At 41.2% G+C, this 18,010-nt stretch overlaps 2 protein-coding genes across 2 annotated transcripts in view; both read left to right on the top strand.

The window, feature by feature from the left end:
- The window catches only part of LOC123499334 (E3 ubiquitin-protein ligase UBR4-like), a 56,815-nt gene extending 53,416 nt beyond the window's left edge, over nt 1-3,399 (top strand). The window contains exons 75-80 of the mRNA XM_045247214.1: nt 248-426; nt 566-727; nt 1,214-1,372; nt 1,523-1,847; nt 2,065-2,218; nt 2,364-3,399. Of these exons, the coding sequence (XP_045103149.1) occupies nt 248-426; nt 566-727; nt 1,214-1,372; nt 1,523-1,847; nt 2,065-2,218; nt 2,364-2,428 (1,044 nt within the window). The 3' untranslated portion in view covers nt 2,429-3,399. The remainder of the gene's footprint in view (nt 1-247; nt 427-565; nt 728-1,213; nt 1,373-1,522; nt 1,848-2,064; nt 2,219-2,363) is intronic.
- Nucleotides 3,400-4,274: 875 nt separating this feature from the next.
- LOC123499335 (DNA-directed RNA polymerase III subunit RPC2-like) lies at nt 4,275-17,002 on the top strand. The gene is made up of 7 exons (XM_045247215.1): nt 4,275-4,455; nt 10,116-10,270; nt 12,685-12,857; nt 13,378-13,508; nt 13,663-16,110; nt 16,302-16,531; nt 16,677-17,002. Exons 1-7 carry the CDS (start codon nt 4,369-4,371, stop codon nt 16,894-16,896), a joined length of 3,444 nt encoding a protein of 1,147 aa, XP_045103150.1. The 5' UTR covers nt 4,275-4,368; the 3' UTR covers nt 16,897-17,002.
- Nucleotides 17,003-18,010: the final 1,008 nt, after the last annotated feature.

The following is an 18,010-nucleotide window of genomic DNA, read 5'->3' as shown; positions in this document are numbered from 1 at the left end:
GCAGTAATCATTATAAGTAGTAGTATCGGTATCGGTGGTATTGGTATTGGTAGTAGTATCGGTATCGGCCCAATTAGGTGGTACTGGTATTGGTATCGGAATTGGCCAAAATTTTGGTATCGGTACATCTCTAGTTGTTTGAGTTTGCTGCATATTTTAGTTTACACCTATCAGAACCCCAATCAAAAGTGACATAACTGATGTGGAAACTACAAAGTATTGATAATTTCTCATCATCTGTTTATAGGTGTGTGCAATATGCTTAGAAGGATATCGTTGCCAGCCACAGAAGGTGCTTGCAGTGTATACCTTCAGCAAGCGTTGTGTGGTGGAAGAGTTTGAAAATAAGCCTCATAAGACTCTAGGGTACTGCACTGTTTCCCATTTCAATGTTGTCCATGTTGACTGCCATCTTGCAGCAGTGAGGTAAGTGAATGCAGGATAAGTACTCTGTTATATCAAAGGATGTATAAAATGTGAAATTGTTGATTGCAGGGATAGGTCTCGTGTGTTAGCCAAGGTGTAAATAAAAGCACTAACATTGATATATTAACTGCATTTCAAGGTCATCAAACAAACGGAATGAGTGGGAGAGTGCTGGTCTGCACAATGCCAACACAAGAGCCAATGGTCTCCTTCCTCTCTGGGGTCCACAAGTTCCAGAGTCAGCCTTTGCATCGTGCCTCGCCCGCCACAACACATACTTGCAGGACAGCACTTCTCACAGGTCTGTCTTATAGTGTGTGACGTAAGATGAGATAGAAAAGCACATTAAGAATATATCACTTGTCATATTGAAAGACAGATTTTGATTGTATTTGGTCTAGCCTTTGTCATCTGATGATACCTTCTAAATCAACACTATTAACCCATACAGTGTTTAATATGTATATTTGAATGCCTCTAAGAGAAATGTTTAGTATGCAGACATAAGATTTTGCTTTTTTCAATGTTATTACAGTCTTTAGTTATATATATATATATATATATATATATATATATATATATATATATATATATATATATATATATATATATATATATATATATATATATGAGATTTGTAGCTAACAATAATAAAGAATATTTTGACAAGTCAGGAGTGAATGGTTTCTTATACGTAGTTATCTTTTCGGCTCGTGGTTATCATAGATGAGTGCTTCTGTAGAAAGGCTGACTCAGAAGACTAATACAATACTTTTTTCCATTTCAGAGATATTAGTTACTCTTCAACATTACATGACCTAAAACTGCTGCTCCTGAGATTTGCCAATGAGAAGTCCTTCAGTGATGACTCTGGTGGTGGTGGCCGTCAGTCCAACATGAATTTGATTCCTTACATACTGCACATGGCTGTTTATGTCATCAACACGTGAGTACCTTAAAGGACAGTCTTGGCCAGGAAAGGGTTGCTAGCATCCTAATATGTTTCTCCATGTCTTCTCAACTGAATCTGTTTGTTTTGTGAATGAAAGAGATTTCAAGAACTCCAGTTTGCCTAATGAATGGTTTTCTCTAACAGGACTCGTGCTGCAAGTAGAGAAGAGAAGAAGTTGTCAACATTCTTTGAAGCAAACCGAGAGCGTTGGGTTGAAGCTGCGTATGAGGCAGAGGGTGTGTTTTACATGGGTGTTCTGGCCCTAACAGTGTATTCCCCTGCACAATGGGCAACCCTTAGAGTGACTTACCTGCAGCGGCTCCTGACAGCTGCTCATGTGCGGGCAATCTCCCCCCATCCTCCTCAGAACAATAAGGTTATGGATAAAGAAACAAAGGACTGGTCAGCCTATAAACATGCAGCCATATTCTGGGCCCTTGTTGATGGAATTTACAACATGTTCTTCAAGGTATGTTGGATTAGCAAACTTAATCCATCATTCTGTAGGTGGGTCAAGCATGTCTTGGATCTGTGTTATGTGTTCCAGTATCTGTAAGAATTTTCCATTGTCTATATATATTGTATTCAAAAGTTATTTTAAGTTTTATTTATTAATTGGAATGAAATGAGTTAGATATGGAAAAAGACTTCACTTTTTAAAATGTTCTGTCATTTTGTCCTGACAGAAGGCAAGTAGTGATGGAGAATGGAGTGTGAATGTGGCAGAGTTTGTGCGCCACAATGATCAAACCCTGGTTGAAGCTTCCTCTAAAATGCTCTCCATGTACCAAGAAGAACTTCTCCCTCTTGCATCCTTTGCAGAATTTTGTGATGTTGTTGGTAAGTGTTTCTGATACAACCAAAGATGTGGCTGTTATAATGACTGTCATCACATACCACACTGTGTATGAAACATGTGGTAATGTTATGTTATATGAGAAGGTTTAGAGAGTTGGCTGTAGATGATATTTTTTTATTTTTTCAGGCTTACTTCATGAAATAGAGAATCCTGATGAGTTTTTGTCAGAAGTCCTTCTTAACCTTCCCTAACAACCAGCAAGAGGAGGAGGAGGTGGGTATGCGTATGGGTTTGGCCTCTCAAGACGGATACTTTGTTTTATGACAAGTATTGTGGAAGAACACTTATTAATACCAGCTATTGCTTGCATAAAGTATTGCAGTGATTGCTTTCAATAATATTTATGTTTGGTGGAGTTGTCACCTGAATGGATACGGGATCCCATTGAATGCATAGCAAAACAATGGTCTTGGTTTTCTTTTCTCCTGTCACATCCAGAAAATCTGACTGGATGTGATTACTTACATTATTTACACTTTGTATGTGAGTCAGTTTTTTTCCCTCCAGTGTGGTCATCATTTAGACATGCAGTTCTTCATATAATATAGTCTGTGCAGTGTTATATGATCTAAGCTTATTTTCCTAGTGTAGAATGATTCTGTGATATCAGCATTAGAGGAACATCTTGTACCCATATTAGTGGTTACTGATTGGCATCACAGTAGATTTTGTCTTTGATTTTTTACATATTTGGTACTTTTTTTCTGATCTTTCATTTATAGTGCACCACATTTATTATTTATGCCCTCTTCTATCATTCTATCCTGTTTACAAAATCTACCAATCATTGAAGATTTTTCACCTCCCAGATAATCTGAAGGCACAGGGTAATTGTTAAATCTTTCAGAAAATTAATGGTAAATTATCTCAATATGTAAGGAAAATTATATTTTCTGCCTCACTCTTGTAGAGCTGAGAGCCAGTGGAATTTTTGCTTGTAGGTATTGAAACTAATATTAAAGGTGCTGTGAAGTTCAGTGTTCCAAGATGCTCAACTTGGCATTGCATTATATGATTCTTTGACAGAGATGTGTACACCAGACTTGTTAGCCCTTGTATGCAATTGTATACTCATTCAGTTGTAACTTTTGTCACCTTACCATGGGAGGTAAAAATAATGTTTAAAAGAAAGATTATTATTTCAATAAATTTTAATGCTTGATGTATGATTTTATTCTGTGCATAAAGAGAAGTACAGCACCCCTTAGTTTATATACAGATGGTTAACTAGGAGTGACAGTGTTAGTTTCCTGCCTGACAAATGTATAGCAAGTGTCAACTCAAGCGACGCTGTAAGTAAGCTGGATGAAAAATTAAGAATATGTAGATGGCATTCTCAATGGGAAAGAGAGGTCAAAGAAAGATTTTGTAATTATTGACCTTACAGGTGAAGATAGTGAACATAGTATGAATGTGAATGCAAGGTGCTACTGGTGGTCTGAGTCCCGCAGCAGTATGCCAAGGGTGTCTACAGTGTGACGTGGAGAGGATTAGGCAGTGAAGTGCGTGGTGGAGTGTGAGGTATGAACGAGACTGGAGACGGATGTTGCAAGTGATCTTGAGTCAGGGCATAATGGGAATGAAAGAGTGGAGAGGGAAAGAAAGGAATAGATGGGGGTGCTGCTGGAACTAGATATGAATAAGAAATGAGAGGCTAATTTCGGGCATAATAGGAATGAAAGTGGAGATGACCAGAAAGGAAATGATGGTCATGCTGCTGGAACTGTGTTGATATGAATGAGAAAACAGTGGATGATTTAAGGCATAAAATGAATGGAAGAGTGGAGAAAACGAGAAAGGAATGGATGGTTATTCTGCTGGAACTGTGTAGATAGGAATGAAAGGATGACTGAGATTATGAAAGAGTTACTGGGAGGAATAAGGCGTGTTAGACAAAGGGGTAATTACTGAACAGGATACTGCTCTTTTTCTTTTCTCCTTTATCTGCTTGTCTTTAGTTTGTCCTCTACAGGTCACACAAGAGTTGTCGATCTAAAGGTCTGCTGGCTCTGGAGAAATCCCGATCCACCTGTAGCATCAAGATCAAGATCAAGTGGCAGTGTGGCGGCGGTGAGGGTGCAGTGGTGTGTGAGTGGCTGTTATTAGTGCTGTTCCTGGAGTAAATGCCGTGATGGGCGAGACAGTGACCGGCAGCCTGGTCCCGGAGTGGACTGACCTCGACCCCAGTGTGCTGAGTGAGCCTGTCAAGAGCATTGAGGTAACTATGCACGTGACTTGACCAGTCATGACCCGGGGGACACACCGTCTGCTGTATACCGGTGTCACAAGGTTGGAACAGAAGCCAGCAGAACGTGACAAGTCCTGTGTGTGCATGTAACATTTAGTAAACCCAGTAAGTTGTAGTTGATGCTCATAGGTGGTTCAGCAGGTGTATTTAGTATTACCTAGTTGTTGAACTAGACGATAGGAAAGCTAGTGGTCCTGATGAGCTACATGCCAGAGTACTTAGGGAGGGTGTAGACAGTATTTCTGAAGCACTTAAGTTAATCTTTGAAAGATCACTTAGGTTTGCTGAGATACCTCAGGACTGGAAGTTAGCTAATGTTACTCCAATATTTAAAAAAGGTAGGAAGGATGATGCGAATAATTATAGACCGATCAGTTTAACTAGTATAGTATGTAAGATACTAGAGAAAATCATTAAGGGTAGTATTTGGGAGCATTTAAATGAGAATAGATTAATTAGAGATACCCAACATGGCTTTAGATCAGGGAGGTCCTGTCTTACAAATTTGCTCGATATCTTAGAATATATTACCAAGGAGTTAGATGATGGAAATAGCATAGATGTTATATATCTAGATTTTAGCAAGGCGTTTGATAAGGTACCGCATAAGAGGCTAGTGTACAAATTGAGACTACATGGGATAGGGGTAGGTTAGTTGATTGGATTAGTGAATGGCTTTCTGATAGGAAACAGAAAGTAGTATTAAATGGGGCAATGTCTGAGTGGAAGGAAGTGGTTAGTGGGGTACCCCAAAGATCAGTGCTAGGACCTCTTCTTTTCTTGGTGTACATTAATGATTTAGATATAGGAATTAGTAGCAAAGTATCAAAGTTTGCAGATGATACTAAGATAGCATGTGCAGTACAGGGTGAAAAGGACAATTACAGAATACAATGAGACCTGGACAGGCTGATAGCATGGGCAGACAGGTGGCAGATGGAGTTTAAGGTAAAATTCTAGTTTCTGCCCATACTCCCCCTTCCACCCCCTAACAATCTTGGGGACAGGTGGGAATGGGGTACATGAAATGCGTCGGAAATGCGTATTTTTTTGCGTAAAATGGAAAAATTCCCATTAAAAAGTCTACGGAATTTTCATTACAAGTTTCCTAATTTTACTAATTTCGGTAATTCGGTAAATCTATAGAACAGCAACTCCTTACATATTCTTTTCTATTACCCCCTTCCCCCCAACAAGCTTGGGGGCACATGGGAAATCGGGGGTTTTGGGGGGGGATAGCCAAAAGAGGCGAGATATGGCAATCCAAAAAAAATCTGCGGACAAAAACCTAACCTAACGTAATGTAACTTAACCGGGGGGAGCTGTGCCCCTCCCAGACGCCCTCTACAACACTAACCTAACCCTAACATGAACCTAACCTAACGTAACCTAACCTAGCTGGGGGGGCTGTGCCCCCCCCAGACACCCCCTAGACCCCCCCTGCAACACTAACCTAACCCTAACATAAACCTAATCTACCGTAACCTAACCTAGCCAGGGGGGCTGTGCCCCCCCGGACACCCCCTGCAACACTAACCTAACCCTAACATAAACCTAACCTAACGTATCCTTGCTTTGGTGCAGCTTCCCTCCCCACACAACGGTTCTCTTATTGCTTCACACAATATGCCCTACCTCTACCAATACCCCTCCTCACAATACCTTAACGTAAGGATGAAGGTCCTGGCTGGTCCTCTTCTCGATTCTACACTGACTTGCATCGCAGGAGCGATGATTTCCCAGTAATCAAATTCGCAACCTTTACAACTAACGTCACTGGTGGCCATGGCTCAACTGCGCACCTGTCTCTGTGCACCTGTCTGCCCAGCTGTGCCCCGCCTTCGAATACATATAGCAAATTCCCATTGGCGCAGCTTGTGGTTTTAAGAGGTGGTGGCACGTCATTGGACAAAAGAACTATAGACACCAGTTACCCAAAAACCCCAGCTATAAACAAATGCAAGTCAGTGTACTGCTCATTTCTGAGTGTGATGGAGCTCTGTGGCTTGTTGTTGGCTTCATCAACGTCATGAAACTTGTAATGCAAATCCCGTAGACCTTTTAATGGGACTTTTTTTTCCATTTTACGCAAAAAATACGCATTTCCAACGCATTTCATGTACCCCACCCAAAACCCCGCATTCTCACCTGTCCCCAAGCTTGTTGAGGGATGGAGGGGGGAGTATGGGCAGAAACTAGAATTATACCGAGTTTAATTCTAAAAAGTGTCAGGTTATGCATTTAGGTAAAGACAACACAAACTTTAGCTATGAGATGGAGGGCTGTTGGCTAGAGGCAGTAGAGGAAGGAAAGGATTTAGAAGTAGTGATAGACAGGACTATGAAATTTTCAAAGCAATGTTTAGAAGCAAGAAATAGGGCAAATAGGATTCTGGGTTTTATAAATAGAAATGTTAGTTATAAAAGTAAGGAAGTGGTGGATAGCTTATATAATTCCTATGTTAGGCCCCTTTAGAGTATTGCATACAGGCCTGGTCACCCCACTATAGGCAGGATATCAACATGTTAGAAGCAGTTCAGAGAAGAGCAACTAGGATGATACCAGCATTAAAGTGCCTGGAGTATAGAGATAGATTAAAGGAATTAAACATGTTTTCATTTGAGAGGAGATGTATAAGAGGGATATGATAGAGTTATTTAAAATGTTCTCAGATACAAACTACATAGATGTGAGATCTTTCTTTACCTTAGAGGAGGAAATAGGACTAGAAATCATGGCAGGAAGATTAGAAAGCAAGGCTGCAGGTTAGATATAAGAAAATATTTCTTTAGTCATAGGGTGGTAGACTTCTGGAATGCATTGCCAGAGACGGTTGTAAATAGCACTAGTTTGACAATGTTTAAAAACAGATTAGATAAGCACTTAAATTTATTAGATTTATAATTATGTATAGCACTGCATGATAGTTTTATAAGAAATTTACTATAGTTAAACAAGACATGATCCCCATGTATGGGGACCACAAATTGTAGAGGATTTCGCTGCAGGACTTAGCCCTGTTAATGGGCCAAATATTTAGAATTAATATATAATGTATTGTGTACTTGTAAGTGTATCTTTAAGTACTGATGACGAGGTCGCTGTGCGAGTGATACAGGATAACCTAGATGGGCCCTGGTGGCCCTTTGTTATCCTATTATTTATGTTATGTTATGTTATGTTATATTACAGGGTTCGAGTGGGGCTCATAATGACCTGCCTCCATATCTACATTTATCCAACTTTTCCTTCAATTTGTGCACACTTTCTGCTGCTACAATCTCTTCACTCAAGTTGGTCCAGATGTCCACCATCCTGTGTGGAAAACTGAACTTTTCAATGTTCCTCACACTAATTAAATTTTAAGATTTTGGAGTGTGTGTCCTCTTGTTCGTCAATCTCCATCCTCTGTCAGTGTTACCAGGTCGTGTCTGTCTATCTTTTCCAAATGGTTTATTAACTTATACATCGTTAGTAGGTCTCCTCTCTCTGTCTATCCTTCAAAGTTGGTACTTTAATTTCCTTTAGTCATTCTTCATAGGGAAGATCCTTTATTTCTGGCACCATCTGTGTAGTGGTCCTTTGGACACACACTCACATGATAGTAGCATTAGTGTTGGTGAAATATGGGTATTGAAAAGTCTAAGGGGTATTCACTTAATATTCTAGGAAAAAGTAAAGAATGTCACCTCCTTTCTAATCATTGAAACAACCATGCAAGGTGATAGAGTACTTACTATAAAACATGTCTGATGTTTTTAATGTGGGGACAGCTTTTGTAAGGCCACAGTAATTAAATAAGTATTCCAGTGCCTGCAGAATCTAAGTCCACAATGATTTGGGTTTTGGTATTTTTAGTTAGTGTCTGCATTTTGGTTAGGCTGGGTTGGTGTTTGTGGTAAGGTTAGGTTAGGTTAGGATAGTTTAGGGGGATGTCCGGGGGGACACAGCCCCCCAGCTAGCAGGTTATGTTAGGTTATGATAATTTCAGCAAAAATTATCCATGAAATTTTACATTTTTCAATTTTTTCTGGTAAGGTGAGGTTAGGTTATGATAGTTTAAGGGGGGCGGGGTTCTGGGGGGCACAGCACCCTGGCTAGCAGGTTATTATGTTAAGTTAGGATAATTTCAGCAAAAATTATCCATGAATTTTTACATTTTCCAAATTTTTCCTTAAAAATGGCTGATTTTGTCCTTAGATTTTTTCGGATCGCCATATCTCGCCTCTTTTGGCTCCCCCCGATTCCCCATAGTCCCTCAAGCTTGCTGGTGCAGGTTGGCGGGGTGGGATGGAGGAAAAGGGGAGGTCTTATTCTGTACTTTTACCGTTTATCGTCCTCTGTCATATACTGCTAATGAAAATACCTGCCTTTTCAACTTTTTGTCTGACTTTTGTCCTGGTAAAGAAATTATTGTACTGGGAGACTTTAACCTTCCCTGTAATTCAGTGGGCTAATGACACACTGTGCAGGGGTGTTCCACCCATTGATCCTCAATTGTATCAGTATTTGTGACCCTAGGCCTGACTGGTTGAAAGAGTCTACAATTGTCCATTCTGGAAACATACTTGATTATTTAAGTCTTGACTTCAGAGAAAGACAGAGAAGGTGAACTCTATGTGTTTCCCCCATTTCATAACTGTGGTCACAATCCTGTCTCTTTCAGTTTTACAACAAGATTTAAGAACTTACAATACCACTTCATTCTGACATTGGCACAAAAGTAACAGTCCAGAATTTTGACTGTTACTGCTGTGGAGAGTACTCATTGCCACTGCTGGTCACTGCTGGCTATGCCATCCTATTGATACTTATCTGTTTTACCAAAATTAACTTTAACCTAATGTAATCAAGTTAAGACAATACATCTTCCTCAGAACAAATTAACTTATACAAGTCAATGAAATTGATCTTACCAAAGCAAATTAGCAATGGTAAGAAATTAATATGAAGTTGTTACCTTATTTCTCTTTGTAAAATCTGATATAATGGAGATAATTGAGGCAGCAAAAAGATTTCATACTTGCGCAAATAATGTGATTGCGCACACATGAATGAATACACCTAACGGCGTTGTCCAGTCCCCTTCAGTCCATCACATCCATGTGGATGTCGCTGCGCATTAGCTTGTTCACCCTCAAAAATGGTGAATCTTTAAGAATTTTTATCAATGTTATAAGCAGTTTGTGATGAGTATATATGGGTTCAAATTACATACTCAATGAGGAACTCTACATGATGAGAAGGATAAGAAAAACCATGTTGATTATGGTGAAAGACTGTAAAAACACCAAAGATTACACCATTATATCTTAACGGTGAGGTGAAGAGATTCTCAGGGCAATAGAGATCATACGGCTTTGCAGGATTTTGGGGTCCTGTAGGTTAGGGACCTTGAAGAGGGAATATTGGTTGAAACTGTTAATTTAACCTGACTGGTTTTGGTGCACTATCTAGCTGGTATAAGTCATTAAGTTAAAGTATGGTTTAGTTCATTACATATTTTGGGTGGCATATCAGCAGTGTGTTGTCTTCCTGTTATTGTTGTCTTAACTGTGTTGACTGAGTAGCTGGGATGGCCATCAAGTGAGGTAGCCAGGCTGTTCACAAGTCTTTCATGGATGTTGCAGGACAAATGGAAGCTGGTGCCAGCCTTCCTGCGGGTGAAGGGACTGGTGAAGCAGCACATAGACTCCTTCAACTACTTTGTCAATGTGGACATCAAGAACATTGTCAAGGCAAACAGCAAGGTGACCAGCGATGTGGATCCACTTTTCTATGTCAAGTGAGTCGTGGGAACCTTCTACTGTTGACACTCAGTAACTCGGACTATAGAGAGAAAAGTTGGTTCAACAAATGCAACTGTGACATATATGAATCCCCTACACACACACACACACACAAAAAAAAAAAAAAAAAAAAAAAAGTGCAGGATTTATCAGTTTAATTTTTGGAGATTTAAAATCTTGGGATTACAATTGTCTCTCCGAAACCTTCAGACATTAAATTACCAGACGGTGTAGTTTATTTTTTGATAATTAAATACCCTTCCCACCAGGAAGCCATTTTTAAATGTCTGGTAGAGTTGTGTCATAGCCTAACTCATGCCCTACACAGTATGTGGCCAGGCATGAAAGATAACATCCTTACAGGCATAAATTGACAAGGATTAGAATAAAAAACTTCAAGAAGAGAAGACAACAAAGAACAAACAAACAAACATATCATTGGGAGACAGCTGGACCTTGAATCCTGTAAACCCTCATACAAACCAAGGTCCTCATATCTGTAGACATTGAAAATTGTGGCAACATAACCTATACATATTTTAAAAAGACACTTTTTTCAATCACACAGGTTTTTAAGAGAGGTCTGGTGGTTTTATCGACAGATTAACATGTTATCTACCTTATTAAAAGCAGAAACACTCCTATGAACAAAGTTCCTCATAACTGTGGAGCTCCAAAAATAGTGGCCCCATAAGTTGTATTTCCAAAAGACTCTTGTTTCAGTAACATGGTTTTTTAAGGGTAGTTTCATGGTTCCATTGGCAGATTAACATGATTTCTACCTTATCAATAGCAAAATCACTCTTACGGATAAATTTTATCATTTCTGTGGACAAAAACAATGGTCACATAACATATATTTCCAAAAGACTTTTTCTCAATCACACGGGCTTTTAAGGGCAGTTTGATGGTTCTACTGACAGATTGATATAATATCTACTTTATCAAGAGCATAAAAACTTACAAAAAAGGTTTCTCATCTCTTTGGACTTGGAAAAAATAGTGGCTACATAATCCATATTTTTAAAAGACTCTTGTTTCACTTAGACAGGTTTTAAGGCAAGTTTGATAGTTTTATTGACAAATTGATATGATTTCTACTTTATTTATACCAAAAAACACTCATACAAACCAAGCTCCTCATATCTGTGGACATTGAAAATTGTGGCAACATAACCTACATTTGAAAAAAAAACTCTTGTTGCAGTCGCACAGGTTTTTAAGGGAGGTTTGATGGTTCTATTGACAGATTACATTGATATCTACCTTAATACAAGCAAAAACACTCTTATGAAAAAAGTTCCTCATAACTGTGGACTTTGAAAAATAGTGGCCACATAAGTTGTACTTCTAAAAGACTCTTGCTTCAGTAAGACGGGATTTTTAAGGGTAGTTTCAGTCACATGGGTTTTTAAAAGGTAGTTTGATGGTTCTGTTGACAGATTAATATGATAGCTAGTTTATCAATAGCTAAAAATCTCTTACAAAAGAGGTTTCTCGTCTCTGTAGACTTTGGAAAATAGTAGCCACATAACCTATATTTTTAAAAGACTTGTTTCAGTTAGACAGGTTTTTAAGGGTTGTTTGGTAGTTTTATTGACAAATTAATAAAATTTTTACTTCATATATGGCAAAAACACTCATATGAACCAAGCTCCTCATATATGTGGACATTGAAAATTGTGGCAGCAACCTATATTTTAAAAAGACTCTTGTTTCAGTCACATAGGTTTTAAAGGGAGGTTTGATGGTTCTATTGACAGATTAACATGATATCTACCTTATCAAAAAGCAAAATCACTCTTACGAATAAAGTTCCTCATAACTGGAGTTTGAAAAATAGTGGCGGTATAAGTTGTATTTTTAAAAGATTCTTGTTTCAGTTACACAGGTTTTTAAGGGTAGTTTGATAGTTCTATTGACATATTAATATGATTCCTATTTTATACATAGCAAAAACACTCATACAAACCAAGCTCCTCATATCTGTGGACATTGAAAATTGTGGCAACATAACCTGTATTTTAATAAAACTCTTGTTGCAGTCACATGGGTTTTTAAGGGAGGTTTGATTGTTCTACTGATGGATTAACATTGATATCTACCTTATCACAAGCATAAACACTCTGATGAAGAAAGTTCCTGATAACTCTGGACTTTGAAAAATAGTGGCCAAATAATTTGTATTTATAGAGGTCTCTTGTTTCAGTAATACGATTTTCTAAATGTGGTAGAGCTCTTTGGTATAAAGCTGATAACCCAATAAGACAGGTAGTTTGAGAGATAGGGAGATCAGATAGAAAGAAAGATGAAACATAACAGATGAGGAAGATTAAATTGTCAGCTATGAAATTCCCTTGACTTGTAACATCAGTAGTGACAGCCTTACTTGAGTTGCTTGGTGTTGCAGGTACATGGACGTGCGTGTAGGCAAGCCAAGCATTGAGGAAGGCATGAACATCGCCAATGAGACAGCCCCTCACGAGTGTCGCCTGCGGGACATCACCTACTCAGCCCCTGTTATGGTGGACGTGGAATACATGCGAGGCGACCATAGGATCTTCAGGCGGGACATCCCCATCGGTACAGAGAGCCAGTCTTTCTTTACTTCATCATATTTTAGCGATTATTCTCAATGTGATTCAGTGCTTTTCCATTTGCTTGAAGTTACACAAAGTTCACTGTTATAATTGCTAAAGGCAAAGATGTGAGGTACAGTTGATTAGCACATTCGACATCATCATCTTTATTTCCCTGTATTTTAACCTTTTCAGTACCATGACACATATTCACATTAATTCTGCTGACTATTTGATCATTTTATACAGCTTCAGAAACTTATGTGGGGGATTAAAATAGTGAAGACTGTGGCCATTAATCTTCTGACCTCCATAGACCTTTCCTAAAGTCAATAAAATGGTCCAGTCATACGCAAATCTCAAGGTAAAAATGTGGCGTGGTACTAAAGGGGTTAATGATTATTCGTACAGTGATGTGTGGCTTTTACAACTGTTTGAATCTTTAGCACATACACTTCACATCACAAGTATCAGAAGAAGGCAATGACGCAAGATAGTGTTCAATGGTACTTTAAACTTCTTAGGTCGAATGCCCATCATGCTGCGGTCGTCCAACTGTGTCTTATCAGAGTGCAGCAACCATGCCGAGCTGGCCAAGCGCAATGAGTGTCCACATGACCCTGGTGGCTACTTCATCATCAAGGGACAGGAGAAGGTAGAGAGAGGGGGGGTGGGAGAAACTCATAAAACCTACAAATTTTTTTCGTGTTGTGGTACTTCTTGCATGTTTTTAATTGAAATACAAGTGGAATTGTTTGATAGCACCAGACTTGCTTTCTCTTACAATGTTTGAGTTTTGTCTTCCACAGGTTATCCTCATTCAAGAGCAGCTGTCTAAAAACCGTATGATTGTGGAGGAAGACAAGAAGGGTGGTCTGACGTGCCAGGTGACGTCATCCACACATGAGAAGAAATCCCGCACAAATGTCACCCTGAAGAGTGGCAAGTATTACGTGAAGCACAACACTCTCACTGACGACATACCTGTGGGCATTGTGCTTAAGGCCATGGGGGTTGCGAGTGACCAGGAAATTGTGCAAATGATTGGGACAGAGGACCACATTATGACCAACTTTGCTGCCTCACTGGAAGAATGTGCCAGACTCAATATCTACACCCAGACTCAGGCTCTCAAGTACATTGGCAATAAAGTCCGACAGAAGCGTTTCTTTGATCGTGGCCCTAAAAAGACACCAGTTGATGAGGCGAGGGACCTCCTGGCCACCACCATCCTTGCTCACGTGCCTGTTGAGAAGTTTAATTTCAAGATGAAAGCGATCTACCTGTCCCTGATGGTGAGGCGAGTGATTGAGGCGCTTGGGGACACACGCACCATTGATGACCGGGACTACTATGGTAACAAGAGGCTGGAGTTGGCTGGCTCCCTTATCTCTCTCCTGTTTGAGGACTTGTTCAAGAAGTTTAATTCTGATTTGAAGAAGAGGGCTGATTTGGTTCTGGGTAAAAAGGGTAAAGTGGCTCAGTTTGATGCTGTGCAGTACATTCAGTCAAGCCAGGATGTAATAACGAATGGCCTAGAGGTGGCCATCTCTACTGGGAACTGGACCATCAAGCGCTTCAAGATGGAGAGACAGGGAGTGACGCAGGTGCTGGCCCGCCTCTCCTACATCTCCGCCCTGGGCATGATGACCCGTGTCAACTCACAGTTTGAGAAGACACGGAAGGTGAGTGGCCCCAGATCCCTACAGCCCTCCCAGTGGGGGATGGTGTGCCCCTCAGACACCCCTGAGGGAGAGTCCTGTGGCCTGGTGAAGAACCTCGCCCTCATGACACACATCACAACAGAGGTGAACCCCGAGCCCATCATTGAGTTGGCCTTCAACTGTGGTGTGGAGGACATCAATCTGCTGTCCGGCGAGGAGCTGTCCAACCACGATGTATACCTGGTGTTCCTCAACGGCAACATCATCGGTGTGACACGGAGCCACCGTCGCGTGGTGCGAGTCTTCCGGGCCATGCGCCGCAGCAACATCATCAGTGGCTTTGTCTCCATCTACACCCACTACAAGCACCGCTGCGTCTATATCAGCTCTGATGGTGGCCGCCTGTGTCGGCCGTACATCATTGTGGAGAATGGTCGTCCGGCCGTCACCGAGGGTCACGTCAAGAGGCTGACCAGGGGCCTCATGACCTTTGACAACTTCCTCCATGAGGGTCTGGTGGAGTACCTTGATGTGAATGAGGAAAATGACTCCAGCATTGCCATGTATGAACACGAGATTACTCTGAAGACGACACATATGGAGATTGAACCTTTCACCATCCTGGGCGTGTGTGCCGGACTCATCCCCTACCCCCACCACAACCAGAGTCCCCGCAACACTTACCAGTGTGCCATGGGTAAGCAGGCTATGGGCACCATTGGCTACAACCAGAGAAACAGAATTGACACTTTACTGTACAATCTAGTCTATGCTCATAAACCATTAGTCAAAACAAGGACCATTGAACTCATCAATTTTGAGAACCTCCCTGCTGGCCACAATGCCATGGTGGCTGTGATGAGTTACTCCGGGTATGACATTGAGGATGCCATCATCATAAACAAGGCCTCACTGGACAGGGGCTATGGCCGCTGCATCGTGTACAGGAACGCCAAGTGCACGGTGAAGCGATACGCCAACCAGACTTCTGACCGTGTGCAGGGCCCGCTGATGCAGGTGCTAGAGGGCGGCAAGCAGAAGGTGGTGTGGAAGCATGAAGCCCTTGATAGCGATGGCATGGCAGCCGTGGGGATGCCCGTGCAGCCTCGCCAGGTCCTTGTCAACAAGCAGATGCCCACTGTCACCCAGCTGTCATACACTGAAGACAAGAATAACGCCAAGCCAGGTGTATTCCGGGACACGCCGGTGGGACACAAAGGACCCGGCACTGTGTACGTGGAGAAGGTCATGCTCTCCTCAGACCCAGATGAGTTCAGCCTCATCAAAATTCTCTTGAGGCAGACTCGTCGACCAGAGATTGGAGATAAATTTTCCTCCCGTCATGGGCAGAAGGGAGTCACAGGTCTTATTGTGCAGCAGGAGGACTTGCCCTTCTCAGACCAAGGCCTCTACCCTGACATGATCATGAACCCACATGGCTTTCCCTCAAGAATGACAGTTGGGAAGCTCATGGAACTCCTGGGAAGCAAGGCAGCAGCGCTGGCAGGAAAGTTCAATTATGGGACTGCCTTTGGTGGCACGCCAGTCAAGGAGATCATGGAGGACCTGGTCAGATATGGCTTTAATTATCAGGTGTGTAGGAAGTTCACTCTTGTTATGGCATCCCTAAGCAGATTTTATAGATGCTTGTCTCTGTGCAAAGTGGTTTGTGTGGTGAAAAGTATCTTATATCCTCAGAAGAGCATATCTTTGTATTACGATTAACTATAAACTAGCTACTTACCTTTTCAGGATATGTTTTCAACAAGTGTTTGATTTTTCAGGGCAAGGACATCCTGTACAGTGGGACCACAGGTGAAGCACTGACAGGTTACATATTCTTTGGGCCAGTGTACTACCAGAAGCTGAAACATATGGTGATGGACAAGATGCACGCCAGGTCAAGAGGGCCCCGTGCCGTGCTGACCCGCCAGCCCACCGAGGGAAGGGCGAGGGATGGAGGCCTCAGGCTTGGGGAGATGGAGCGGGACTGTCTCATTGGCCATGGAGCAAGGTGAGCGAGATAGAGATTAAGATTCAAAGCTATAGGTAGAAGGGAGGACATTCTGTTGATGCTTTTATCAACCTAACAACACTGCTGATGAAACAGTTACCTTTAATGTCAAGATCTGTAACCAAAGGCTTCTTCTCACTCTCAGCATGTTGCTGCTGGAGCGCCTCATGATCTCCTCTGATGCCTTTGATGTTGATGTCTGCAACTCATGTGGATTGCTTGGCTACTCCGGGTGGTGCCACTTCTGCCGCTCCTCAGCCAATGTTTCTTCCATCCGTATTCCGTACGCTTGCAAACTTCTGTTTCAGGAGCTGCAGTCAATGAACATTGTGCCCAGGCTAAGGTTAGAGAACTACTGTACGTAGCGAGAAATTTTTTTTATCAGTTACAATTTTTGTGGCTGTGAAATTAATTTATGCATTTTATATACTGTCTAAAAAATTTAACCGAGTTATTAAATGTTTTCTTAAACTTGTTATCTTTCTCATATGATATGTTAATCCAAGAATCCTATGCTCAGCGCAAGGATTCAAGTATAAAGCTGATCACCTCTGGAGACTACAGTCTCAATCTACAGTTGAGACCTTCTCATTAAGAGGTATCTTATTTGTTAAGTTGCATCCAGACAATTGAGCTGTCCCTGTGAGCACAAGCAGGCAATTTGCCCATTGACTGGCTTACCACTTATACCTGTTAAAATATGGGCAAAGTGTCTGTTTTGGTAGCTGTGCAAAATCATTGCCCATACCTGAATGACCTCTCCCTCTGGCTGTTGTTAGGCTTTGTGTGCTGTGGACTTAGCCTGGTAGTGGGCAATGCCCATTGAGCTGTGCTTTATCATGTGGATTGGCCTCTAGGGTGGCTTTTGATCCTCTGGAAAGAAGTGGGGTAGAACCAAGGGTGTTGAATGAAACAACCTGAACCTATTATTCTCATAATTCACAATGTAACATGATTTTATTATAGACAGCTTTTTATACAGATTACAACAAATATTATACAAACATAAGAACTCATAATTTAAAACTCTACATAACAAATATAACAAATAGGAAGTAGTACATACAAAACTATTCACAGTAATAAATAATACAATGGTCATAATGATGAATAGTAGGAGAGTTATGCCACTAGGGAACAAAAACCCTTAGGAAGAATTCAAAGCTTCATACAGCAGTCTACTGAAGGAGGTGCAGCTGTGGACGAGAGCTGCTGGCCACATCGTGCAGCCATTGAGGGCTTCATTAATATCTTGCTTCAAGAAGGAAAGGTGATAGTTGCCTAGATCTTGATGCTTACTGTACTCCTAAAATAAGACTGCAAATGACTTGTTTCCTGTGAGAGGGATTCTCACAACACCATTACTGTGGCAGTGTGTTCTGCCACTCCCACCCACAGCCACACCCCAGCATTCACCTTCCCAACAGAGGTATAGCATATTGCACATGCATTGTCAGGGTTCTCCCCAGCCCTGTTTTG

This window comes from Portunus trituberculatus, chromosome 49, assembly GCF_017591435.1.
Source record: "Portunus trituberculatus isolate SZX2019 chromosome 49, ASM1759143v1, whole genome shotgun sequence".
Classification (NCBI taxonomy): Eukaryota; Metazoa; Arthropoda; class Malacostraca; order Decapoda; family Portunidae; genus Portunus; species Portunus trituberculatus.
Note: the sequence above shows the minus strand (reverse complement) of the source record. Positions and strands in the feature narration are given on the sequence as shown.

Bases quoted from the DNA above. Each gene is read 5' to 3' on its own strand.
- LOC123499335 (XM_045247215.1), top strand. From the start codon at position 4,369: ATGGGCGAGACAGTGACCGGCAGCCTGGTCCCGGAGTGGACTGACCTC. The intron at 16,111-16,301 runs GTGTGTAGGAAG...TTGATTTTTCAG, and splicing joins GATATGGCTTTAATTATCAG to GGCAAGGACATCCTGTACAG. The intron at 16,532-16,676 runs GTGAGCGAGATA...TCTCACTCTCAG, and splicing joins CTCATTGGCCATGGAGCAAG to CATGTTGCTGCTGGAGCGCC.